General features: G+C 37.8%; 1 protein-coding gene across 2 annotated transcripts in view; it reads left to right on the forward strand.

Annotated features, from left to right (window-relative positions):
- SEL1L3 (SEL1L family member 3) overlaps window positions 1–22,989 on the forward strand; it is a 36,822-nt gene extending 13,833 nt beyond the window's left edge. The window contains exons 7-24 of one of the 2 annotated variants that reach the window (XM_055794557.1): window positions 636–768; window positions 1,364–1,496; window positions 2,243–2,389; window positions 2,817–3,019; window positions 4,571–4,750; window positions 5,893–6,012; window positions 6,613–6,753; window positions 7,838–7,900; window positions 10,082–10,258; window positions 11,861–11,988; window positions 12,660–12,743; window positions 14,576–14,666; window positions 14,780–14,864; window positions 16,882–16,991; window positions 18,282–18,409; window positions 20,098–20,200; window positions 20,295–20,367; window positions 21,698–22,989. In XM_055794557.1, coding sequence (XP_055650532.1) covers window positions 636–768; window positions 1,364–1,496; window positions 2,243–2,389; window positions 2,817–3,019; window positions 4,571–4,750; window positions 5,893–6,012; window positions 6,613–6,753; window positions 7,838–7,900; window positions 10,082–10,258; window positions 11,861–11,988; window positions 12,660–12,743; window positions 14,576–14,666; window positions 14,780–14,864; window positions 16,882–16,991; window positions 18,282–18,409; window positions 20,098–20,200; window positions 20,295–20,367; window positions 21,698–21,864 — 2,266 coding nt within the window. In that variant the 3' untranslated portion in view covers window positions 21,865–22,989. Of the gene's footprint in view, window positions 1–635; window positions 769–1,363; window positions 1,497–2,242; window positions 2,390–2,813; window positions 3,020–4,570; window positions 4,751–5,892; window positions 6,013–6,612; window positions 6,754–7,837; window positions 7,901–10,081; window positions 10,259–11,860; window positions 11,989–12,659; window positions 12,744–14,575; window positions 14,667–14,779; window positions 14,865–16,881; window positions 16,992–18,281; window positions 18,410–20,097; window positions 20,201–20,294; window positions 20,368–21,697 lie in introns of both variants that reach the window. The other variant, XM_055794556.1, reaches the window with a different exon arrangement.
- Window positions 22,990–27,350: the final 4,361 nt, after the last annotated feature.

The raw sequence follows: 27,350 nt of genomic DNA on the forward strand, positions 1-27,350 counted from the left end.
TTGTTTCCTGCTTTGCTTAGGTAGAGAGCAAAATTTCTACCAGAAATGTTCTTCCTCTATCCTTTACTCTAAGCAACTGAATAATTTTTTTAAATGGCTCTTTAATTGTTCTCTTTCCCTGTAATTTAAGATTGACTCACTCTTGTGCAAATAATTTAAAAAAACACTTTTTAATATGGAAACTATGTAACAGTAAATTGCATGGCAGACTTAAGTGTTATACCTTCTCTGTTGTGGTTACCCAGAAATTGTAAACTTATACATAGTAACTCTAAGAGACAGATAACTTACATTTTCATATGCCAGTTTTAGAAAATACAAGGGAGGGGTGGAGCTGAAAATTTTGAGGTTGTGTAATGATGCATAAAACACCAGAAGATACCTACAGGTCAGAAAAATAAAACACCCTGCTGGTTTAATATGCTTGTAGACAAGGGATTTGTTAAAAATACTCCAGAATTTATCACACTAAATTGCAGAGTAGATTTTGAGAGTAAACAGACGAGAAAAGCAAAAAATACTGGCAGTGACTTTAAGGCTGTCAGTTATGGAAATTCTGAGATACAAATTTTGGTGTGTTTTTTTTCTTTCATAGTACCTTTTGATAGCCAGCTGACTTTTCTTTCATGTTCAAGTTTTAGGGAAGTTTTCTATTATGATGACACTGCCGGATACTTTGTTCTTGGAGGCAGTGGATATGTAAATGGTATTGAAGCATTCTTTGGACCTGTGATATACTATCGTCTCAATGTGTTGGAAACAGAACAGGTAAACAAAAGCAGTATTTGGAAATGTTTAAATATTAGCAGCCAGCTATGGCTGTATTTTATTTTGTTTTAACTCAAGCTCTTAGCAAGTGATAGACTTGCTATGAAGCATAATAGTACTTGGGAATATATAACCGAAATATGATCATGTTCTGCTGAAATCTAGGAATGTTAGTTATCACTTAAAAGGCTAAAAGATAAGACTTATAGAAGCAAGTATGTAAAGCAATGTTCCTGAATCTGTATTTAAGTAAGGATTTATTTTCAGTGTTGCTTTGTTTCCCAGACTTTTTGATGATACAGTATTGAACATGTGATTAATTTATGGTTTTGTTGAAATTGGTGGTAAAAGTCATGTAGACTTGGTCAGTTTGGGAAGTTCATCCATGGTTTCTTGGATTATGCTGACTGTTTAAAGTCATAGTCTATTGTGGCCAGCATCAGGTTGCCTGGCACATTAACATGATGTGCCAGAGAAGCTGATCGTAGTAAACAATGTTTCCTGGTTTTATTTGCCTACAACACTTCTTTCTACCCAAGCATAGGCAACAACAGGTACTGTAGATGCCATTTATCTATGATTTGCCTTTTTATAGATTTCTAACCCTCTTCATGATAAAGAAACAGTGGAACAAATTGAACTCTACTATGAGAGATGTATGGACATTCGAGAAATTGTTTATGAGTACAGATACATTGTAAGGCAAGGTGAAAAAGCACAAAGAAATCGTAAGTGTTGATCTGTGATGTATGAATTTTAAACTGTCATCTTTGGAGACCTGTTTTCTTTCCTTTTACCAGAATCTGGATAACAGTCACCAAAAGTAAACTTAAATTCAGCCATAACAAGAAAAAAAGGCAATTTGAAAAGTTTAGCCTTGTTACTGGTAGCTAAAACTATGGGTTTGTCCCTGCAAAGACTTTTGTGCCATGGAATACAGACTTAAATCATGTTCTTGGTAGCTCTTCTCTAGTAAGACAGGTGTATAAAGGGACAAAGAAACACTTTCAAGCTTACATGTAAGCTATTTGATTGCCTTTCCTCCATTTCATTCCCAAATGACCCTAAAGGCACACGTATTTTAAGCCCTTTCCCCAAAATGGGTGATTTTTTCTAGAATGTCTCTGCCACAGTTGCCTAATGTACAGTAATTGACAGGTATATACCAAAGCAACTACTGTAGTGAAGGAAGAGTAACATAGGTTGTATGTGCTGAAAACTAGCTTATGTTTCCAATTGGAATTTGATTGCATACATTGTGACCGGAGTATGGAGGAGAGTAGAAAAAATCTTACCTATTTGTAACTGGTCTGTGCTAGCTGTTCGAGTTTTTAGCACTACTTTTTGTTAAGGATGTGTTCATCTTGTCCATGAATTTTTAGTTTACCCTAGAAACATCTTTTTTTCTACCAAAAGCTTATTTTAAAGACCAGCCAAGTCAGCTTTCATGTCTTAAATATGTTGTTTTCTCTAGGTTACTGTGAAAACTATTATTTGGAGCTGATTCACAACTATGGAGAAAAATCTAAATGTGATGCCTTCATGTGGGGAAAAGAGCTCAGGGAAAAGTACCACACTTTGTTCAAACTGTTACAAGAGATGGATTTCAGTGCTGCAGATGGTAATCATATTTTATTTTATTGTTCTTAAGCAACTCCATATTATATGTCATTTAAGTTAGTATGCTTTGACTTCAGTTTGTTTTACACATTTTTGTTCATATCAGCTAACTTAGTAAAGGAGTGTCATGTGACTTATATGTTGTGCTGCAAATGAGGGATGGCTTATTTTGTAGAAGGAAATAGAGATATCCTTATGCTTTTAGTGGTTAGTTACTTTGAGATGGTCTTCTGGATTTTTATTCACTCCTCTTATTCAATAGTACCTTTTATCTCCAGGAATTTTGGTTGTCTGTATTGAGAATAACATTCAGTGTGAGAAATAACAAAATCTGTCTCAGTCCCATTAAATTAAGGAGGGGAGATCCATTCCTGATTTTAACTCTTGCAATAACTGTGTGTCCTATGTTTTATTTTTGGTGTTAGAAGATGGAAGTGATACAGTTCTAGAAGTTGGCCGGAGGATATTTGAGAAGGTTGCAAAGGGTCTGTCCAGCGCTGATGGCCTCAGCAATATGGGCTTCTCTGTTCCTCTCTTGGTGGATTCAAGTTGTTGTGGATACCATAAGGCTTCTTATTTTCTTGCAGTTATATTTGAAACAGGGCTAGGTGTGCCTGTGGATCATACAAAGGTAGAGTATTTAATATGCTTGGTTACATCCGTGAAATTACCTTTAAAGGCAATTTAGAAATGGAATGGATTTATGATCAATTGAATTTAAAAATGTGAAATGGCCCCCAGATCTAGGCTGTAGTTGAAGGGATTCCCCAAAACACCTACTCTTAAAAAGCCCAGTGGCAGTGAAGTCTTTATGAACTCCTGATTGTGGGAATCTTTATCCTGCTCATCCAGAACAAGGAAATCAATAATATAGTAAGACCTAAAAATGGTGGTAAAGTGAAAAGCAGGGAACGTAATGCTTTTCTCAGTCACTGAGATGGTAGGATGAAGTAATAACCGCAGAATCACCCACAGTCATTTGTAGATGGGTATGGAAAATGTCTCACATCAGGCAAATGTCCTAAAGTGGAAAGGTTGCACAGTACGTTCAGGAAAGAAGTCCCATTTTACAGTGTGCAAAAATGTGGTGCTGAGTATATTATGGTCAGAGGTTTACAGGTAAGCAAAGTAGAACAGTTTTATTTTGGAAAAAAACTGACCATGCTTCAGCTGAGCAACTGCAGAGCATATAAACTCCTGACCTTTTAGTTAGGTTGCAAATAACTGAAATGTTTCCATGTGATTCCATTGCAAGGTCAAATAAAGTGGAAGCATTTATTTATCACTGGAAGAGGGCTATACTGAAATTGCCAATGTGTATTTAATTGTGATATAATAGTGTAATATAAAATGCTCATAAAGAATAGCAGATCTGCCTAATGTGGTTACAGGATGCTAAATCAGAACTTCTCCTCAGAGGCCAGTCTGAGACCAAGCTCACTGCAGTTTTTCAAACACAAGAAACCTTAGACAGGAGCCTTTTTTGTACCCTAATTATGAAGTATACCTAGTGCTAATTATGGAGATGAAGTAATTTTATTACTGGTTCCGCTTCAGATAGTGTAGGAAATAATTTAATATCCCATGCAAATGGAATACTACTGTTTTATTACTGTGCAGGTGAAAAATAATAGTGCTGAAAATGGTTTTGGCAAATTTGCAGTACCTCAACTATTTCCAGCACCAATTACTATCTCAAGGGAGCTTTGTGCTGAAACCTTGTCAGCCACAAGTCCCATCCTTCTAGTCCTGTCAGATCCTTGGGGTGAGATTTTCAAGTGCTGTTTGTTAACTTCCATATGTTTCCACTGAATTCAGTGCAAAAACTCCAGTTGGCATCAGTGAGACTAGTTAAGTCACTGCTGAATATAAAAACTGTCAGAGCATAATTAACACTATAATAAAGTAGCATGAAAATTTGTAGCACCCTTAGTGGTGGCAGAGTAACTGCAATACTTGAAAAGTATTTAGAGATTCCATTTTTTCTTTCCAATCTTTCTATACATATAGAAGGCATTTTAATGACTTTAGGGCAGTGCTTGATTTTGTAACTCTTTACATGGTATAGCTAGTATGTCAGCTACCAGTATGAACACTGTTCCCTATGAATCTCCACCAAAGCACTAAACTTGTGAGATGTGCAGTGAATTCACTCTTGTTTATGTCTGTTGATTTTTGCCAGGGACTGCTGTATAGTTTGGTTGGCACTCAGGGGAATGAGAGACTTGCTGTAATGAATCTTGGCTATAAACACTACCAAGGCGTTAATAACTATCCAGTTGATTTGGAGCTGTCCTATGCTTATTACAGTAATATTGCAATAAAGACATCATTGGATCAACACACTATAAAAGGGGAACAGGTAAGAATTATAAATGGATCTAAATTTCTTTTCTATGACTTTTCATATTTTCATTAATTTTCATATTAATTATGTAGCTAGAACGTTTCTGTCTTGATTTACAAATGTTAGCTCATCTGATTGGTGTGCCTGCCCATGGCAGGGGTGTTGGACTAAATCATCTTTAAAGGTCACTTCTAACCCAAACCATTCTATGATTGTTACGAAATCCCCCAAATTATATGTAAATATCATTACTCTGTTTCTTAGCAAGGGGGAAACCAAATCAAAGTTAGGCTCAAATCCTCAGAATTGTCCACATGAGTATCTTTCAGTAAAGTCTAGGTCTTATTCTTGGGCCCTAATTCCTCACTGAGATTTTTAATTATTAATATAATTTGATGTGTTTATTAAGCAACCGATCCACTGTTTCAGTAGCCAGCCATCATGAAGTTCATGTAAAAGATGAATTGTTCTTTCCATACTCACACCTTTTCTATAATCAAATGTAAGGATTTGGCTGTTAAATAGGTATCTGATGAGATAAAGTTTACAGTTAAATTCTTTTAGAATAAGCTGCTAAACAGGAGGTAACACAACTTTTATCTGTGAAGAATACTGAAGGTAGGCTAGTACTAGGATCCTGGCTTATCAGGAAGAAAGATTATTGTACAAAAAAAAAAAAAAAAAAAGAGATATTTTGATTGCTGAAGAACTAAAAATCAGTAGATAGCCACCTAGATAAAAGTGCTGTAGGGCAGGTCTTCATCAAGCTTTCTGCCAGCCTTTTTTTTTATCTTTTAAGAGAGATTTCTACAGGAACTAAAAAGCCTTAAAAGGTTAAAAGAACTTCTTTGCCATTAAGTGCATTTAAAACTACAAAGGTGGTGGGTGGTTTTTTTCAGTTGTTGACACCTTGGCATATCTTCTCAGTGTAGAGCGGACTTAAGAGTTTTGTACTGTAATGAGGCAACAAATGTTTTTTACATCGGATGTAAGGATGGTTCTTAATTCACTGGCCAACAGAGGAGTAGTGAGAATTCTAAAACCCAGAATGATAATGAATTTTTAGGGTTAAACAGGAAACGGGCAACATTTTCATTTTGTTGGCAGATGTATGAATTCATTGTGTAATCATTTTTTTGTGTTCACCTACTCTTCAGGCATTTGTTGAACCTATAAGGCTGATGGATGATGAACTCCTAAAAGCTCAAACAAAAGAAAACGGTGATGTCTTTATGTGGTTAAAACATGAAGCAACAAGAGGAAATGCAGCTGCACAGGTATAAAGTGGTACACCTCCCTTTTCTTGATTTTATACACGTGTTGTATGTACATCTGACTTTCTAAGAAAGTTGTAGAGGAGAGTGAAGTGGATAGACTTTTTCTCTTTCTACCCAGAATTGCTTCTGTTTCCCATGTTTCTGTCTGATAATATCCAGTGACTGTGTAAAAAGCTATAACAATGATGCAAGGCAAAAGGGAAGAGTTGTCAAGACTTAGCGACCCCCTTCTCTGATCGTTTTCACTGGGTTTGTATTTGACACGGTACAGTTATTGCTGCTGATCTGAGACCAATAACACTGAGCCATGTGCATGCATCAAAGTCTGCCTTTATCACTTACCTCTGCGCTTAAATCAAGACAGACTTTCATGGAACTGACAACTGTAAAAAATAACCCTACTGTAGATTTATTGTCAGTATATTTCACCACTGGGAAGCCCTCTGAATATTCTTGATAACCAATTGTTTTCAGACTGTTGAGGACATTTAACTATTTTCCTCACGTATTTAAAATCCATTTAAGCCTGCAAAAGCCTGCTCCTGCAATTCCAGTCTCAATACTAGCATTTATAACATTAGCGTTTATGTTTTCTTTTAGCAACGGTTGGCTCAGATGCTGTTTTGGGGCCAACAAGGAGTGGCAAAAAATCCTGAAGCTGCAATAGAATGGTACGCAAAGGGTGCAATAGAAACAGAAGATCCAGTGTTAATATATGATTATGCCATTGTGTTATTTAAGGTAAGTCATGTTTCATATTTTAACTTCTAAAAAAACATTCCTATGACATGAATGTTTGTAAGTTATCTGCAGTGACACACTGTGAGAGTGTATACAAGTGCTTTTAGATTTGTCTTTGAAAATCAATCAATAGTTATGAAGCTAAGGTTGACTTTTACCAGTTACACACAAAAATTTTAAAAAGAGCAAGTTAAAAGCAGTTTAGTCACTTTGTTGCTAGCCAGATTCAGGACCAAAATACCACATAAATTGTAGATCCTAATTCTGTATAATGGCTTGTCACCTCAAAAATCTAACCAGCTAGTAGGTAGAGGCCTTGGTGTAGAAATGCAGGTGAAAGTTCAGTCCTTTCTTAGAACTCCATTTATTAGATCTCTGGGAATTTTTTTTTAGTAGGAATTAAAGTCTGCATGCAGTTAGTTTTTCCCTGCTAGAAGCAGTAGACAGCAGTGGCTACACTCAAGCGTAACCTGGGTTAAATAAGTTGTATCAGCTGAGCAGTGTCACCCATAAGACATTCAACGGTACTAAAGGTTAGATATATTAGTGAAGAACTGTTAGGTCTTCATCTCATTCTTTTGATGGAATGGATGGGCTGTCCTCTACAAAATGCTTGCTTAAGTTTTGCTTGTGTTAATTTTGAGCACCCATGGTCTGTTTGACCCATGTCCAGAATTAATTGATATGGACAACATTAGCATGACATCTGTGTACTTCCTCTGGAGACACTCTGACATCCTTTTTCAGGAAAGCTGAGAGCTCTTACTCCTTGCCAAATTGTGGACAATCTATGCACCTTCGAATGCTACTAATTCTTCCTTAGCTGCCAAAAATTAAAGATCTGTGATATTATTTACCCATAAAAATCACTTGGATTGACTGGTGAAGTAATTCTTCCTAGTCTTTGTAGAGCTGTGAATGAAGGATAAGCACAAAACTTTATTGTTGTTGTTGTAGCTGTTTAAAGCTGAGTAACACCTAGTAAATAATAGTATCACTGTTAAAATGCATTTTATGTGTGAATTTTCGTTAGCCTGTATTCTGTATTTGTAAACAATGATTGTTTCATATATCCGTTTCCTAGGGCCAAGGTGTGAAAAAGAACACAAAACTGGCTTTGGAATTGATGAAGAAAGCAGCCGCCAAGGTAAAATGTAATAAATACTTTATTGTAAAAGTCCTATACCAGGTGCTAATAATAATGAACTGATTTATATAAAATGCCTGTTACTATAATTCTGTGTAAATACTGGTTGCTTCTCCCAATGTCATCACCATGAATGGTGAAAGCCTTTTTCCCCCAAATTGAGAGACTAGACTACTTGAATGGCCACTCAGCCAAAATTTTTGTGGAAGAAAAGTAATTCTCTCTACTTAGATCTTTTGGAACTTGATGATAGTTAAGTGATTAGAGAGTGAATAGTTGTTCCAGGAGTATGTTTTTGCCTCATATTCCTAAGCATTTTCCTCTAGACCATACTAGGTATATTTTTTATAGGCTTGAGCTTTTGACATGGTGATCTTTCCAGACAGGTAGAGATAACTGCCATCTTTGAAAATCCATGCCAGCAGGCTTCACTATAATAACAGAGCATCTTTAAGGTGCAATGTGAATGAGAAAGAGTAACAGCTGAGGTCTGGATTGTACTTCCACAATCTGCACAGAGTGATGGTGCACTCCTGCAGCCTTCAGGAGCTGAAGGCAGAGTGGTGGCTTCCTGTCCAACCCCCCTGAGCTGTGGTGGTTTACGGCTACTTCTCTCTGCACAGAGTTAATGCTCCTCCAGGGGATGCTGGTGACTGGAAAAAGACTGCATGTCCTTTCTTAGGCCAGCTGTTCTCTGCTTCAGAGAGGAGACCTTGATGTCCCAAAGCCTTCTGTTTTTTTCCATAGCATGGGGAAACATTGACAGGTGCCACAAAGAAGAGGAGCCTTGCTCCATTTAATAATCTAGTACAGTCAGTCAGATTAGCCAGGCCATGATCTGGTCCTAAGTATAAAAGTAAAAGAGTACCTAGACCTTTAATACCTTACTAGCTCTTAGAACCAGAACTAGTTAAATTACTGACAAGGGACAGTAGGACTTCACTGCTGAGCACCATCAGAAAAGAATTGTGCCTGTTCTGTCGTTCCTTTGAAAGAGGAGAGACTACCTCTTCTACTGCCTGTTTGGGAAAGGCTTGAATAAACTGAGTGGCTTTCACAGTGTGATCAAAATTCACTTGACTCAGGATCTGAGGAACCGATTCCAGGAAGCATCCTGGAGATAACAATTTCCTCACTCTCCTTGAACCCAGATACTTATGTTTTTATGCTCCTGTACAAAAATACAATTATTGAAAAGTTTAACTGCTTTTGCCTTTTAATGGGTTAGTAACACTCTTTAAATCTGAAAGAAAAAAGGGATAATGTTCCAGAGGGCCTTTGTAAGTGCCAGTAGTGTGCAGTTCTGTCTACACAAATTACAGGAGACCACTGTTCAGCATAGAAGGCAACAGTAGCAAGCAAATAACTTGTGTTTCTGCACTGAGATTCCTTAGGTGGCTTTTACCTTATGTCACTGATCTGGCATGGTTGCTATTTAAACATACATTATAAAATAGGACTAAATAGCATGTTCACATTCATTGGTACAGACTAATTTGAACTGCTGGCATACTTACAGCCACCATATGATCCACCAGTTTAGGCAAGGAGATGGTAACTCATTGCAACCAAAATAAAAACTGTTCCAGGAAGATTTTTTCCTCTTGATCCATAATTATTGATGCAAAGATGCAACTGTATGATGGCATGTAGCACTATCTTAAGCAGATCTGTATGATGTTGGTCAAATACATTTTGAAAACAGCATCACAAACTTGTGTTCATTGCTTCCTGTTTATGCTTAGGGAAAAGTTCTGATTTAAAAGAAGTGGGGTTTTTGATTGCTAGCGCTGTCAACCAGGTTCTGACACCTATTCAAGAATAGGTGTCCTGTTTTGGCTTTGCAGAGGAAACAAGAAAAACAGTTGCAGTTTTTTGTTGTCAACAAGTACAAATCTGAATGCAGACATGGCTAAGACTATAGAGTAAGACAGCACTGGAGTCTTATTCCTGGTTCTCGCTACGAGGTCAGGAGGGAGAATAGTGTGAAAAAAAGCCAGCAAATCTTTACGTCCCTTAGTCCCAGATCAGTGTAATTTCGGCTGGATCTGTCTGCCAGACATCTAGAATATATAGACAAGGTTACGAGAGCACCCAAAGTCAAGCAGCAGGTTGGAATTGCAAAGTGACCCAAAGCAGAATCAAATGTGTGACGTGAGACTGCTCTTCTCCTTCCCTAAGGGCTTGCCCCAGGCAGTGAATGGATTGGGATGGTACTACCACAATTTTAAAAGAGACTACAGAAAAGCAGCTGAACACTGGTTAATTGCTGAAGAATTGGGGAATCCAGATGCATCGTACAACCTTGGTGTCCTTTATTTAGATGGGATTTACCCTGGAGTACCTGGTAGAAATCAAGTGAGTAAATATTTAATAGTACTATTTCTTACATTAGGGCCCAGTTTAGAAGTTTTTGCTTCATTTTCGAGACCGCTGTGTTCACTCTGAGTTGGATTTTGATACTTCTATCACAAAGAAGGGTGTTACTGGGGAATTCAGTCAGATTGCTTAGAGAGAGATGTTACTCAAATATCTCAGTCATACTTATGTGTGTGTTTGTGTTCCTTTAATTTAGAAACAAAGCAGGTGCAGGTTTAGCTCCAGGGACTGCCTCTGCTTTCCTCCTTCCAGAGACAGCAGCCAGGATAATGTATGCTCTCACATCGTGTGATCCTTTTGGTATCTCTCAGTTTTAGAATGGAAAGTAGGTAAAGGATGCTTTCCACAATAGATGAAAGCAGCAGAACCTTGTCCTTGAGCTTGTGAACTACATTCACATAGCTTCTGAGACTGTCACAACTACAGTGAGAGACCTTCAAGCCAATGTAACTACTTGCAAATGTAACTATTTAATACACTCCTGGTAGACCGCAATATTTTGGTTTGTCTTTCTGTGACAGTACATTTATTAACTTTTCTCAGTGACATGTGCAGAATTAATTTTCCCCTAATAGGAAGGGTCTACTCAAGTTATATTTCTTTTAAATAACTAGAGAGTTTACAGCCAACAGCACATAGTGAGGCAAGCTGTAATAGATGCAAGAAGACCTTGTGATTGGAGCTAAAAGATGTTTCCAGCATGGCTTGTGGGTTCTGAGATCCGGATATACTCCAGACAGTGAGCATATCTGCTGCCAACAGCAGCAGCACTCACCAACATGTGCATTCGGCAAATGCATTTTCCTTCCTGAGGGACCAAAATACCTTTCAGGGTGGACTGATTATAAGAGTACACCTAAAAGTGCTCAGGCTTCTTTATTTACCAAAGCTATGGGCAAGGAGGCGTATGTTATGGCTGTGATGGATGCTCTGAAGTCCATGCTTACCCACAGAAAATGTATATTGATGGTTAAAGATTTCCTGAAATGAATTATTTCGGGCTGTATGCTGCTTTGGTTTATATTTCAGATTACTATTTCTGAGGGTAAGACATGGAGAGCCACAGAGCCCTCCTGCTTCTGCAACTCTGGCCCGGGCTACTCAGCCTGTGTTATCTTCTATAAACCAGTTTCAGGGGCTTGAGTACCATGGTTGCACACTGCTGGGCATACTGAGCATCGCTGCTCCGCCCCAGCCCTCACTTAGGCATCGCCAGAGCAGAAGTCCTGTTTCCCAAGACCCCTTGTTAATCTCTCTACTAGTGAACAACTAATTTTACTTTTGTCAGTATACACAAGACTTGTATGTTACCATGTGTTAGTTACACATTTAGACACTTTCCTCTTTGACATTCCATATATTACCGGAATTTATGTGTTTAAAAACCTTTTCCCAGTCTAAACTATTAAAAAGTTAGAAGAAAGGTATTAATTTCACCTAAGTACATTAAAGTACTTAAACTGGCTTGCCCTCATTAGCCAATTGCCTCTTTTAATTCATTTGCTGAAATTAATCCCGGGAAACAAAACTCAGTAAACGTTAATAATGCAGCCTTGCGAATTGTGTCTTGTTTCTTCACAGACAGTTGCTGCACGCTATTTCTATAAAGCTGCTCAAGGAGGACACATAGAAGGGACTTTACGATGCTCTCTGTACTACATCACAGGAAATATGGAAGACTTCCCTAGAGATCCGGAAAAAGCTGTAATGTAAGGAATGAAACCCTTGGTTAAAGGATAATATATTTCTGGTGGGATTATCTTGATTAATGGTGTTTTTTGAGTCCGTAGCCTAAGTATCTTGTACTTAATGGTGCTTACCTCCTTGACAAAAGGTTGTTCTGCAGTAAAGTTTAATCCACATGAATAAGTATATTATTTAAATGACCAGTAGACTTTGAGAGATGTTGAGTACTTTTAGTACTTTTTTTTCTGGAACAACTCAGAGAGATTATATGGAACAACTCTGAGACGTATCTAACAAAGCCATGCTTATTCGATTTTCAAGAAATACTAGTCTCCTGATGTGGTAGGACTGATACTTTGTATCAGGAAAAAGGCAGATAATTAGTTATAGCACTTATTAACTTAGGTTTGTTTTCTTAAAAAAAAAAAAAAAGAAAAGAAAAACAAGGAACTACTTTTGCTGATAAAAAACATGGGATGTCTCTAGTATGCTCAGAGATGAACGGGCAAAATGTTCTCATTCAGTCGACAGTTAAAAGACTGATGTAGCAATTACTGTGAAACTCCATAGTTTGTCTCATGAAAGAAGTCAGAAAGTGATCCCATATGCTTTTGTGTCCTTTGAGTCAGTGTGAGTTGGGATAATGTTACTGGAGCACAGCTGTTCATTTCTTGTTTTTTGTTCTTTTCTACAGCTGGGCAAAACACATTGCAGAGAAGAACGGCTACTTAGGGCATGTCATCAGAAAAGCTCTCAATGCTTATCTGGAGCTTTCATGGTTTGTTTGTTCTGTTCTCTTCAAGTTCATTTTCTATTTTCACTTAACTTTATAGCGTGATAAAATAATTAACATTGGGCCATCACCTCAAAAAAACACAAAAAGCAACACCACTGAAATCAGTAGCAAAACACCTATTGACATCAAGGGAGGGAGGAGTTGACCCAAAGCCTAATTCAACAGTTATGACTGAATCAAGTGAAAAAGAGGGAGTTTGTAGAGTGAAATATTGTTGTACTGGCTGTCTGTGGTTTTCATCCCACAGTACTGTAGCATGTAATGTGTACTGGATTAGCCAGAGGAATGCCTTTCATTTTTAATATACCCTCTGTTCCAAAAACCATATTCTGCTTTCCCTCTTCTGTATAATTCCATGTCATGAAAACTCAGGCTGCTGGATTAGATTTGTTCTTCTTTTGTATATAATTAGTACTATCTTTTCTATAAAGTGTAATAGGAGGTTACAATATCCAATAAGCCAACCAAGAAGTTTCAAAATAGCCTCCAGGTTAGTGCTCCATTTTTGCAGTGACCTGTAGGCATGAGCATCGGATACTGTACATGCAGGTATCAGGCTGTCACATGTGATTAAAACAGGCTACTTTAGTCCTGCAGCCTCCCTATGCTAGTGCTTAATTACTGCTTCAGGCTTAAGAGATCTATAAGGAACTGCCAGCCTACTGTTCTGAGTAATTGATTCCTAGAAGTTTCTTTTTATTAGGTCCATCACAGACATTTCTCTTGAGATGTGACCTCATTTTTCAACACTGAAAAAGTCTCAGTTAATGTTTTTGTAGCATGTTCTGATGTACAAGCCTGTGACTCTGCCCAGCTCACTCTGCATACAGTCACATGAAAGTCCTGTGCACATGCCAGGTATAGCATTAAGATCCCAGGAGGTCTGGGGTTTGGTCTCTGCCATGGTTTTAAATTGTGTTGTGGAGAAAATCACTGGAAGTGTGACCCTTCAATAGGAAGCTTTAGTAGGAAAAAATTACACCAACTGTTGAGTTTTTTTTTATCTTGTCATTTTAAAACCAAACACGTGCTTTTAAAGACTTCTCTTAATTTTGATTGCTTAATCTTCATAATACCGAGTAGGTGGGTGACAGAGAACATGAAAGAGATGCTGTCCTCTACAGTCATGAGCGGCGCTGTACTACTGTACTGTAATACTGAATTGCTATACCGCAAATGCAAAACTAGCTTTTATTACTTGATTTTACAGTCAGTGAGATGCCTAGATTCCATAGGGGGACTGAGAATGTTATTCTATTCACACATTCAAATATAACGAGAGAAAATTCCTGTTACAAAAATTTCATAGTCTAAAAAGACAGGACAAACAAGTCATTGAAATAAAAGGGTGAAGCTTATACAGGTAGTACCCAGGTGAATGTTTGACAGATACATACACAGCTAAGTTAATTACAGATTTTTTTAAAGTGTAGGAGGTAAGGGTCTCTTAAGAATGTTTTGTCTGAAACATTTAAATAGATAATTGGGCTTAATATCAAATCAACTGTATCATCAGTCTTGCACTTAGAATAAATGTATGCTGGACCTAATCTAGCTTCAGTGCAAGAGAGAAAACTGCAGATTCTTGAGATCTGTGGCAGGTTGTTACACAATGAGCCAACTAAGAGGTTGTTACATTGCCAGTAGATGTAGCTGTTGCATGGGTTTGCCAGCCTCTTGCTTTTAAACGTTCTACCAAAATTTTGCTCTTAGGTGATTTTATCAATTCATTTAGTGGGATTTTTTTAACTATTAACTAAAACGCATGCTATTTTTGTCAGGTTAGTCACTGATTTATTTTATCTTAACGACAGGCATGAAGCTCTGCTGCATTATGTATTAGCAGCTGAAACTGGGATTGAAGTGTCACAGTCAAATCTAGCACACATTTGTGAAGAAAGACCAGTAAGTAAATGTATTCACAGCTCATGATCCCAAAAGGAACACTTGCTAATAATAACGTGATTCTAGTCTCTTATCTGTGTTATGAATGGATGGATCAATTCTTTTCTTTCCAGGACCTAGCAAGGAAATACCTAGCAACTGACTGTGTTTGGAGATACTACAATTTCTCTGTATCTCAAGTCAACGCACCATCATTTGGTATGTATAAGGAATTCTCTCTGAATTTTAATTTTACGGGTTTTTATTTTATTTTAAAAACTACATTTTTTATAACTTCTATGTGAGTGAGCAAGTTAAGGGAAGAGTAATCCCTGCTTATCAGACATTTCCTTTTTGGTAGACAGAAAGGCATTTTAAGTCTTGTGTTTCAGCACAGCTTTTCTGAGAATTTCCTTTTTATGGCATAAAATGGATAAAATTTGAATAAAATAATAAAAAAAGACCAAGCTAAGCCCTGAGAAGGGGCTAGATAGCTAGATATTTAGAAGCCTAAGCAATTGGCTCAAGGTTTAAGAAAAAAAAAATAGCAGTAGACTTTAGGAGCTCATGCTGTTTAGTTTATCAAAAAGAAAATCCAAAAGCAAATATGCTTCCATATCATAATTGAGTCATGAGAAACTAATGAAGGCTAAAGGATTCCTTATCTAATTTATTATGAGTTTTTCTGTAGGGGGTACAGAGTTTATCAACATTGGCACAGCTTACCTTGGGGAACTAAAGGATTCTCTGTTAAGGAAAAAAAAAAAAAAGACTTATTTACATATAATAAGTTACATTCCTCTGGCCTTAGATTTTACTACACCTGTGATTTTAGTGACTAAGTAATCTTGTTGCCTTTGAAAGAGTTACTCAATATTTGAAAACATTGATCTGATTGTCTCACAAAAAGGTTTAGGTGCTTTGTAAGAAGCACATGGAAAAGTGGAGTGAACATAACAAGGCAGAAACTGAATGCCACATTGATAGAGCCTGAAGCCACAGGAGCTGACAAACCCTGTTAGCTTTCACGAGGAGTTTGTAGATGCCTTAGCAAGGTGCAGTTTTATTCACCCTTCGGCAGATCCGCAATCTTACGTTAGAAAAGGACAATCTTACATTAGAAAAACTTCTGAAGATCAGACTCATGGAGTGAGACTGTGATTTCATTCAAGTAAAGGAGAAAAGACTTGCTAGGTTCAAGAGGGGAAGAATTTTATTACTTTACCTCTTCCTCACATGAGTAACATAACCCCTCTCTGCAGTAGTGGAGCATCAAATCCCCAGTGTAGGGCCTGGGATGGAGAGTCTAACCCTGGCAGCAGAGTATTGCAGGGCTATGTTATCAGTGCAGGGTGACCTCAAGGCCGCTGCCTGTTCAGGAGTGCTCTCTGGGCCAGGGCTGGAGTGATGCAGTTGGTGTGGTTGAGGGGAGCTCTCCTCTTCATGGTTTGCTAAAGCATCCATTGCCTTTCCCTCAGCATCTGTGCCAGCCTATCCACTTAGTCTTTCTGCCTTTGCTGTTGGGTCAGCGAATGACTTGCTTGCTGGAAGTGCTTTGCTATAGTCCCCTGTGAAAACAGGTGGGTTTTCTAGGTAGCTGCCGTAGACACACAGGGCAAGGTGTAGGAGTGTTTCAAACCATTTGGGGAAAGCTTAGGTTAAATAAGCATAGACAGTCATGGGAATTTTTAAGTTCTTCAACACAGATTAGGAATCATGCTTGCTCCTGTCTGGGTCAGTGTCCACAGCATTTCATTACTGTGCAATATCACAGAAAGATGTTTGTAAAATATTTGCTGGGCATTGTTTCCTTCTAGACCAGGAAAATTTTATACCTACCATCGTCCTAGGTTGGGATGGATTTGAAATTAAGGAAATTATTGTCAGCAAAGTTCTGTAACTTTGGGGATGGATTCAGCCACCACAGTGACAGGTACAGAACAAACTTAGACAGCATGTGTTTAAGTCTCTTCAAGTTAGTAGGGCTAGCCTGAATAATAAGGCTACAGGTTGCCCAAGGGCAGATTCAGCAGGTGAAGAAGGAAGCAGTATAAAGTTTCTACATCTCAATTTTGTAAAAGTAGCAATCTGGTTCACTAGATTCATTAAAGAGAAACCATGAGAAATTTCATTCAAGGTAAGTATTTTCAGTGGGCAGGCTGTTGTAAAGTAGCCACAGAGACAACCAGAGAGAGACTTTTTTTAAAAAATTATGTGCTACTGGTTTCTTCTACAGCTTATTTGAAGATGGGTGATTTCTACTACTATGGTTACCAGAACCAGTCTAAGGACCTTGAGCTCTCAATGCGGATGTATGCACAAGCGGCATTAGAGGGAGATTCACAGGTGGGTCTGCAGCTGTAATGTGTTCATAAAACGTCAGAGTTTAGAACAGTCTGAGGATTTATCTGAGACCGATTATTCTGCTTGACTATATCTGCACTGAAGAAACCTGCTAGAATAAGTTATAATTATTTCAAAATAGCTTGTGAGTCAGTAGTTGCTGTTTTATGATAACAGAAGGTAGACCTAGCACAGATGGACAGTCCTAGAATTAATATGTTTTGAAAGCTAAAGGTGAATGGCCTAATGCAGTGCTGCCTTACCTTGGCACAATTGATTCTGTTGTGACCTTGGTATTTTTGCTGTGGCAAGAGGAAGAATTAATAGACTGTTGAGTTTTATTCCATTCCTATCCTTTGCTACGTTAGGATATAAACAAGAAGAATGACCTGTTTCTCTTGGTATCTTGAGTGAATCCCAGGGTGAATTTTGTTCGCTCCACCAACAAAAGGTTCATCTTAAAATTCTTTATAATTAAAAGATACACCATATCACATTACCAAAGACATGCAGTTTCAACACTGAATTTGTTGCCCTCAGACCCTCCTGAAGTTTCCAGGGTGCAGTATTCTGTCCTTATGACAATGTCCCCAGACAGTATCTTGTATGTGAATTTTTTAGAGGTGACATAGTTGGGTTCTGTTTTAAGGATATTAGGATAAAACATTACTGCTGAACTAGCAAAGGAAAGAAGAGATGCATGAGCAGTTACTTCAAAGTATGAAAGCCAGACTTGATGGGGAATCCTGTAATACATCTCATGTGTGTGCATCTTCATGGTTCTGAAGAGACAGGGATGCCTAAGTCTTGTCCAAGAAGGCAAAGCTGTAAGATTAAAGTCTTAAATTGTCTGGGGGAAATTTCTGCTCTCAATTTCACTGTTCAAATTGCTATTGATCTAGAGAGCTAGGTGGAGGTGAATTAAACAGTAACAGAACAGGAATCCATTTCTGCTTAGAGTTATTTCCCTATTAGATAAAAGATTAAGTTTAATATTGGGGCTGCATTTAAAGAGCAACTAAAAATGAGAAAGCTCAGATCTTTTTCCAGATGGTTTCTAAGAAAACAGCATGGTATAACAAATGAATGTCAGTTCTCTTGCATTTTCGGTATTTACCTGGGTATATGGTCAGGAGGAAAGGCTTTCATAATTATTCAGTAAAGATCACATTATACTTAATTAATTTATACAAGGAAGTTATAATTATTTAGATACTTTATGCTTACAGTAGACCTTAAATATACATATGAAAATTTAATGTTTAAAAAGCATGTATGCTTTTTTATTGTTAGGGTTTCTTTAATTTGGCCCTTGTCATTGAAGAGGGTAACTCTATACCTTCCTACATTCTGGATCACTTGGAAATTGATCAGGCATTGCATTCTAGTAATACGTCACTTCTTCAGGAACTTTATTATAGGTGAGTCTTATTTCCCCTTAATCAGCATCTTCTGTCTTTATGTGTGAGTAACATTTACTCCAGAGAACAGCAACTCCTGTAATTATTAACTTTGTTCACCTGTATGACTTAAGGCACATTAAGGTCAGCATGTGTGAAATACATAAATTACCTAAATGTATTTCAGTTTATGCCTGTTAAAAGAGACCTCCTTATATGTGGTTATCTGAAATAGCAGGGACTAGATTTAATGATCCAGGAGGTCTTTTCCAATTCGATGTATTTAAGTTCCTAAATTAGGCACTGACAATTTGTATACAGTCCAAAACAATCTTTTAATGATAAATTGAGCATAATTTAATTGGAACTTAAAAGTATGTAACTGGCATAATAACAGTCCTGCCTGTTTATTCTGCAAAGACATTCCGGTCTGGCACAGACGTGGCACAGAATATTAGGTATGTGAGAAGGTTACAGGTTGTTGCCTGTGCCAGCACTGTTCATGCACAAACCACCTGGAGACTTCTGGTTCCAGTACAGAACTTAGGTTGCTTAAGCTTACACAGTATTTGGTGAATTTGTGGAATTGCCTTTCAGATGTTTAAAGTAGGAGGAGCTAGCAGTTAATTCATGAAGCTGTGAACCAAGAATGAGTAGTTTATCTTCTGTTTTGCTACTGAGTGTTGTGTGACCCAAAAAAAGCGGAGTTGGTATCAACATTAAAAACTCATTTGTTGATTCACCAACGGTCTGCTGAAATGGTTCTTCACTGCCATCAGCCTGAACTTGTACCCCAAATTACTTCCACTCCACCTGAAATTACTAGACAGATAGATAGGGCTGCTGGACCAGCTGGTCCATCTGGGACTGTAAGCTTGAGCCTGTATTCTGCCTTCACTTGGGCTGAATCCATCTGCTTTGCAACTAGAGTAACTCCTGAGTCGACAGCACTGCAGGGTTTTCCTGTCATCATACACTTTTGTCCAGAAGGGCACATACTTTTTAAAAAATATGTATATAATACATGAATTATATATAATTTTGTATAGATCACACCTATTTTTCAATATAATTTTTAATATAAAAGTTATATATATATGTACACACCCCACCCACGCTCAACCCTCCCTCCTCAGCTTGGTAGAAAAGAATCCATTGTAGCTTGAAATAGATGCCTGTGATTTAGCTGTCTAAACTGCCCCAGTAGGCGAAGTCCTAACTGATGGAACTGAGAAAGCTACTCGGCTCATAGCTAGTCAGCAAAAGCACTCTTCAAGCTCTGACTGCGCTGTCTAGTACTCCATTGTCCCTAAAGCGGGTTTAGGCACCAGCATCCTGTGTAGATAAGTAAATTTTGTACATCTAATCTTAAATCAAGTCCTACTGCTGTTGACTCACATTAGTTAGAGCAAAGTATCTTGGGTATGACCTTGCACTGTGACTGCTTGGCAAGGGTAGCCTGGATGCTTAGACCTGTTGTTGACTAATAAAATAAAAAACCTGCTCCTAGGGTAAGGTATTGTGTGCTTAATGAGGTTCATCTGGTATTTCTTTGAATTTTTACTTCACCATCTGTGAGATAGCGATGATACTATCAGCTTGTTTTCCTGGGTTACTGAGGTTTGCTGCAAACCCACTTGAGGTTCCCAGATGACAGATGCCACAAAATTGTAGAGTAAGACTAATTAGTTTTAATCTTCTTGTTGTAGGTGCTGGAATAATAGTAACCAGGAATCCATTAGTCCATGCTCATTAGCATTGCTTTATTTTTACATGAGAGTTTTCTGGAACAATATTTTACAATCTACTGTGGTATGTATTTCTGCTTTGGTACATGCAGAGCTCATTTGGAGCACTACCTTGGCTTTGCATGGCTCTAATTCTGTTTTCAAACTTACTGTCACAGATCTACTTCATGGGAACCTTTCTTTTATCGATTCTGGTTGCATTTGCAGTGCAGTATTTTCAGTCTTTATCTGGTAAGTATTTGTCATAGTAAAACTAAAGAAAAAGAATGATCTCTTTGTTTCAGTAAAAACTTCAAAAACAAAAGCAGGAATTCTAGATTTGGTAGTGGTGCAGCAACTTCTTTGACATGCAGGTAATTTTCTGATCATTGAAAAGGAGTGGATGAAGCAAAGCATAGGTTTAAGCCTGTTGGTTTCTGGAGAATTTCCCTTGGTAAAGGAGATTCTTAATAAAAACATTAACTGCAGGAGATTATGACTGGAAACAAGAGATTATTTCCTTTCTCTCAACATGCAGTGTTGTTAGAGTAATTATATGACTTGGATTTCATGTGTTGTCGCTGCAGTATGCAATGAGACTGTTCCCTGTTTCATACAACTGGATCTATTCAGATACGAGGTGGGAGAAAAAGCGAGGTTCAGAGAGCTGGTACACTGGAGTAACTTAGGAGAAGGCAGTTCAGCCTCTTCAGACCAGTAACAGAATCAGTAAATACATTCAATCAGCACTTGCAGACTCCTCCTGTCCTAAACTGGAAAGCCTTGCTGTATATGTTGTCGTTTCTGATGGGACAGAGAATATTAAGAGACAGAAAACCAAATGCCAGACTTCAGTCTGTTAAAATTCCCATTATTTTTTTTACTATATTAAAAGAGACATCAGAGACAAAACTACATTGCTCAGGAAAGGAGAAAAAGCCCTACCATCACATGCAAAAATTATAAGTCATCATTTTAAAAGCGTTGCCAGCTTCAACCAAGTGTTTCATTTCAAATCACAAAACAGGATCTTGGTCGGAAAGTTGTGAAATTAATGTTACCAGTTACAAAAATAATTTCTTCCACCAAATACATTTTCTTACATTGTGTTTTAACCTCAGTAGGCAGTTTAAGCCTATGTCAGAAAATACTGTTTTCTGACATATTTCCATAACAAAATACAGAAAAAAATTACTTTCCACATTGACAGCCTACCTCTATAGGGGATAGTATTTAAAAAAACCCACAAACCACCATTAAATATACAAAATTATTTGAATTTTAAAATTCCTTAATAGCATTTAAGACATGCAGCTGTGAGTAATATGCTGACTATGGAAATAATTCTGAAAACCTTCTTTATTTTCTTACTAGCTATGATTTATGCAACTTGGGAATCATACTTCATATGTACAAAGTTTATACTTAAAGTTACAGATATTCTTCTTTCAGTATTTTCTAACCTTTTGAGTATTATCTTTATATGTTATTTTATATCCACATACTATTGAAATATTTATAAATAGACTTCTTGGATGCAGTGGGGTCTTTTCTAATAATTTCTTTTGATGTTTTTCCAAAGCCCGTAATTCTTCTGGTACAAGATCAGAACCATCATCAGATGAACTTTCTTCCTCAGGGAATAGTAATGAAGATGCTACTAGACTGGTACAGCAAGATGGATCTACTTTTTCAAATGATTTAGCACAGCAGGAATCAAACCCTCAGAATCCTCTTGTTACAAGCTGAAGTGTAGTTTTCTTACGGTTGACGTCCCATTGGGAAGATGGGATATGAATAACTACAGATCCAAGAACTGGCAACCAACCCCATCAGTGGCATTAATAATTCAGTCCAACAGCTAAAATTGTAGGCAAATTCACTGATCTGATTTCTCCGCTTCAGATTAAAAAACATCCCTGTAGTTTATTTAACACTCCAAACAGGTTATCTCACTATATCCGACACATGATCATACTGTATTTAATTGAAGGACTGGAAGAAAACATGCAAAGTCTTTGCCTAATTGAAGAAGGAGCACCCTTCCCACCGGTTTTGATGAAGAAGTAGGTTTACATATCTAATACCTTACTAAATTGCCTTTACTGCATTTGAGTTTCTTTTGCTGGTGAAGTTACCAGAATTTTCCAAATTGGAAGCATGGAAATCATGTAAAGTTAAATCCCAGCCACCAACACTTTCTAAGCTCCGTGGCACACCAGCCCGGACTTTGATACATGCAGCAATGACAATTGGTTTTTTGGCATTTTGTATTCCATCCTGAGTCTCTGATGTGAAAACTGTTTCATTTTGAAAGTAAAACACCGGGAAGATTTGCAATATGATCATAACCTAGCAGCTCTGCTGGCTACCCCTTGGTCAAAGTTTCACAAATGTCAGCAGTTCCCTGGTGGACACAACAAAATGTTTCATGCCCTGCCAAGAGCCACTGGTTAAAGAAAGTAGCTTCCCTAATGGATAAATAAAAGAATATTTAAGTGTGAACAGATGACACAAAGTGAATGAACTATTTAATTTTTGATTCTTCCATAGCTAACATTGGCAAGGATTTATTTCATGTTCTACAGTAACTCTTAAAACCATCTAAGTGATAGTTTATTTGATAAATGTTACGTGGGATATGTGGATAATAAGTATGGAGTGCAAATGCCTTCTGTCTGATTTAAAGCTGTCTGGTAAGTGGCTGTAGGAAAGGTCTGACCTTTAAAGCAGGCGTGCGTGCACCTCTGCAAAATAGTGTAGATCACAGACTATAAATTGCATCAATCTATGCATTATTGAGGGTTAAATCCACTCTCCTTGCACTACATTATTTACTCTTGTAAATAAAGATATTTTTCTAATTCAAATTCAGCCTATATGTGGAGGATTATTTGTTTTTTTAAAGCATCAGTCAGATGATACAGTATCTTGCTGTTGCAGATTCTTAAGATCATTATTTAGGTGTCTGTTTTCTTGGCTTCAAATGGGACAATCAATCCCTTGCTTGCTTTGAGGAATACAGCATTCTCACAGAGCAGACCTGGGAGAGTTTTTGGTTTGTTTTTCAAACAAGACATACAAGTTTTCAGTAAGAAATGAATGAATTAAAAGGGAAAAAACCTTCAAACTTTCAGAGAGATTAATATGCATATATATATATATAAATGTATATGTGCACATATCACCAGAGTGTGTTTTGCTTGCCAAAAACCAAACATTCAAAAGTGTTCAGAGAATTGATGCTTAGAGTAAGTAGTTCCATTGAGTAAACAAGGGGAGGCGGGGAGGAAGCAGATGTTGAAGCTTCCCCCCCTCCTTGCCCTCCAGCTGTATCATCACAAAGTGAATTGTGTGCCACACATCTGAGTTTTTCATTTATTTGAATAAGAACAGTGCAAAGAGTATTTTTTATGTTTAGTACAGTTGTAGATATATATTTTGTTCTTTTTATGTAAAGCTAAGTATTTAAGTGTTACAAAGCTGCTTTGCTTTTACATACTAAACTGTGTTGATTTGCAGAGGTTATGTGCTGTGCTTTTGGTATCCATTGTAAATGTATCACCATCATTTTTTTAGTCTGTTTTGAGCTGCAAAAACTTGTGCAGCTAAATTTGGTTGTATCGGATTCCTTAACACAAATGCATGGATATTTCAAGAATTCTCTCAACTTTACTTTTATCATGTAATAAAAGAAAACAGTATGCAGTTGTATTAAAACTGGGGCAGGTTTAGATGGTAAAAAATAGATTGCAGAAATTCAAGTGCAACCTTTGAAGACAAGTAAACAACTGTCATAACATTGCATGATGTCTGATACCAAACGGCACATAACTGACGGTCACAAAAAACTATTTGGACATACATGTGGCAAGTCTTGCCTGTAGTAAGCTACATGTGCAAGATGTGTTTTACTACATATGTCATATATAGCAAAACTGAAGCCTCTAGTGAAATATTGATCCCGTGGGAGTTTGTCCATGGTGGCATGATTGCAACCCATGTGTTGAAATCATGGAGTTCTCAGAACAGCAGTGGCTTAGGTTGTGTACATATAGGTCAGACTTGAGTGTTAGTGGTCAGGCTGACTGCATTTTCCTCTCCAAAGTAAACCCATGTTCTCAACTTTAGTAATTAAGTAGTTTGAGGAGGTTTGCCAGAAACATGATTTTACATCTGTGTTTCAGAAGACAATTGCTGAAGCTGCAATATATTTCTTGACGACAGCAGTTAATGGTTAGGTCTTTGTTTGTTATCTATTACGTCAGAAGTTCTACCGAAATATACTTGGAGAATATTAAGATAAGCAACATTTCACAATAAACTAGCAATACTTACGGCTGAAATAATAATGGTTACATTATTATCCTTCACTTCTCATAAGATCTAGGGGCTATTATTTGACAACCTAAAGAATCAAACAATTCCTGGAGAGAAAGAGAGGATGGTTAGTTAAGCAAAGCATCTTATAGTTCTACTGCACCCAGAAGAGGGGGAGGAGGAAAAGGAAAAAAAGTTGCTGTATCAAGGATTATTTTTCATCAATTGAAACAAGATAACTGAAGTTTATAGCTTCTGCAGCCCATGCTGAGTGGTCAGAATGGGAGTGAAGAAATAAGAAATCACAAGTATAGAGCTAAAATGCAGCTTGTTTAAACACATTCCATAGAAGCCCAGACATCTGAACAACAGAGGTAGGGGTTAAGGTGGTGTAAGTGATGGCCATTTTTCTTTCTCCCTTGGTTCAGCCCGGAATCATCTGTAGCAAATAAATTAGAGACAACCAAGAATTTCAGAATGGTTATTTACAAAATAGGTGCCCAGTTATCTAAAATTAGTGCAGTTTACACCAAGTAAATGGATGTGTGTTACAGCAAGTGACAAGCGAGAGAAGTTACTACATACCAGCTATCGAAGTGCTATGAAAAAAGTGAGAATGGGATTCCAACTACAGATTGGGAAAGGGAGATAGGTCAAGGTAAGCTTAAAAAAAGAAGACATTGTTGAGTAGTTCTGAGTGGTTAATAACTTTAAGGTTATGTAGTATGCAATTCAAACTGGTTATGCAAAATTTGCAGCTATGCTGAAAAGTTTGTTCAGCTTTGAATTGCATAGCAAGGTAGGAGTAGGACAAACCTGAATGTGGGCATCCTTGTGTAGGTGACTGACCACAGCATGGTGCTGCTTTCCAGTCCATACAGTGATGAACATTACATCCCAATACACAGGTATGAGCACATGCTTAGTTATATATTAATACATGTTGAAAAGCAATACTGTGCAATAGAAATTTTACTCAGTGATTAAGGGGCCGATACATGGAAATTAGCCCTGGCATAGTGGCTATGTATTGTAAGTATAACCTCTGTTGGGACTTTTGTATTCCCATTTAAGCTACTGGGAAAGCATAGATGGTCTTTAAAAGCATGTGGGAAACATGGATTATCTGTGAAGACATCTGTTTTATAGCAGATTGTTGTCTGTGTAAGCTGTCCCCACTGAGTAATGGACTGTGACATTTAACTGATTGTTGACCCTTATCCAAGATGAAATGCAGCACAAAGGTATGAAACAGGTTGAATAGCTTTAGCTGAGGAATTCCACCCACACACCCTTTCCTTCCTCCCATAAATACATGAAATGTATTAAAAGAGTGGGATGTAGAAAGAGAACAGAAGTGAAAGAAAAAGCCAGAATTTTTTAAGAACAAAAAGTAATGAAGCTAAAGAGTGACAGGAGCCTGAGCACAGAGCAATTTCCTATGCTGTCTTCTAGGGTCTAGGTGACAGGAGCAATTCCTAAATAATCATCAGAACATTGTAAATGAAGAAAAAGCAGCTACTGGGATATAGATGTGCTGGAAATGCATCACAGCTTGGATGTTTATGAGAAGACCTAATTCCGATGCCAGAAGGCCACATTACTATTTGTAGTAAAAAAAGTAACAGTGAGTCTATGCCTAGATACAAGGTATCTGTGTTAAAAGCAGCCGTGTCAGCTAACTGAAACCAGAAAAGATGGGGAGTAATGAGTAATCAAAATGGAGAGGAAAAAATCACTTGCATAATTGCAGTATGTGCTTACATTGCAGTAAGCATTAGATGTGTTTGCAAAACAAACAAACAAACAGAACCTCCAAAACAAACAAAAACCTCAGCCACTTGTGGTAGATTAGATATTCTGAAGCACCGAGGTTCCAAACTTAAATGACACCAGTGCTATGTGCCCATTGACTTAAGGAACTTGGGTTGTTTGGTAAGTGCTATCAGATAGATACCCATCCACCTTTGGGCATCTTAATAACCCCTTAGAAGAAAACTGGCTGCAACAGGTTTGTTTATAACTCCGTGTTCAGTGATCTTTCCTTTCTGTTAACGTATTCCTTGACCTTGCTTCCCTCCCTGGTTCACGTTTTCTGATTCTTGTTGTTCTCCTTCATTTGTCCACGTTGACCTCTCCTTAATCATTCATCAGCCTTCTAGATAGCTCCTAATACCCAGCATTGCTATTTGCTCTTATCAGTTCTGCCAGTTGAACAGGAAAAAGCACAAGTCCATTAGCAGGGCCTAGCACCGTTTTATGACAGTCTGCCAAAGTAGGAGCTGAGATACCCGCACAGCATTTTCGATCCGTTCATTATGGCATAGCCTGAGTCATGGCTTTACACAGCACATATCTTTAATTGTGCAAATTAGAAGCAAATCTCCCTGGTTAGATTTGTATTAATAAACTAATGAAGACCAGACTCTGCTATCTGGCTGTGAGTAGTTAAACTCTTCCTGGAAATCCGGTTGCCTCGTGTACCACTTATCTGGACCAGTCCTGGTCCATAAAAACCCCAAATGGTGCCCGGTCATTGTCTAGGAGGTTTTTACTCAAACGGGCTCAAGTTAGGCCAGGAAGCACACCACCAAAGAGCCAAGATGATCATTAGGCAGTGCCCAAGTGCATCCTTCACACCTTGTTTAGATTAATTGTGCAGAGGAACAGAGACTGGTGGGCTGTGAGACTCCATTCCACCCCTAAACAACTACTCTAAGATTAGCCCCTCTGATTTCACCAGCCTGTTGATGATGGGATGATGGGAGGAGATGCCTCCCAGCAGTCCAAATGTGTTCAGAGCTTGCTTTGAAGGCTTACTTTCTTGAAAGCAGCATGTTCAGCTGTTGCTTGTAGACCACAGGACAGCCTTTCTAAAACACACCAGTACCAACTGACGGGAATGATAAATCAAA

Source organism: Falco peregrinus, chromosome 2 (genome assembly GCF_023634155.1).
Source record: "Falco peregrinus isolate bFalPer1 chromosome 2, bFalPer1.pri, whole genome shotgun sequence".
NCBI lineage: Eukaryota > Metazoa > Chordata > Aves > Falconiformes > Falconidae > Falco > Falco peregrinus.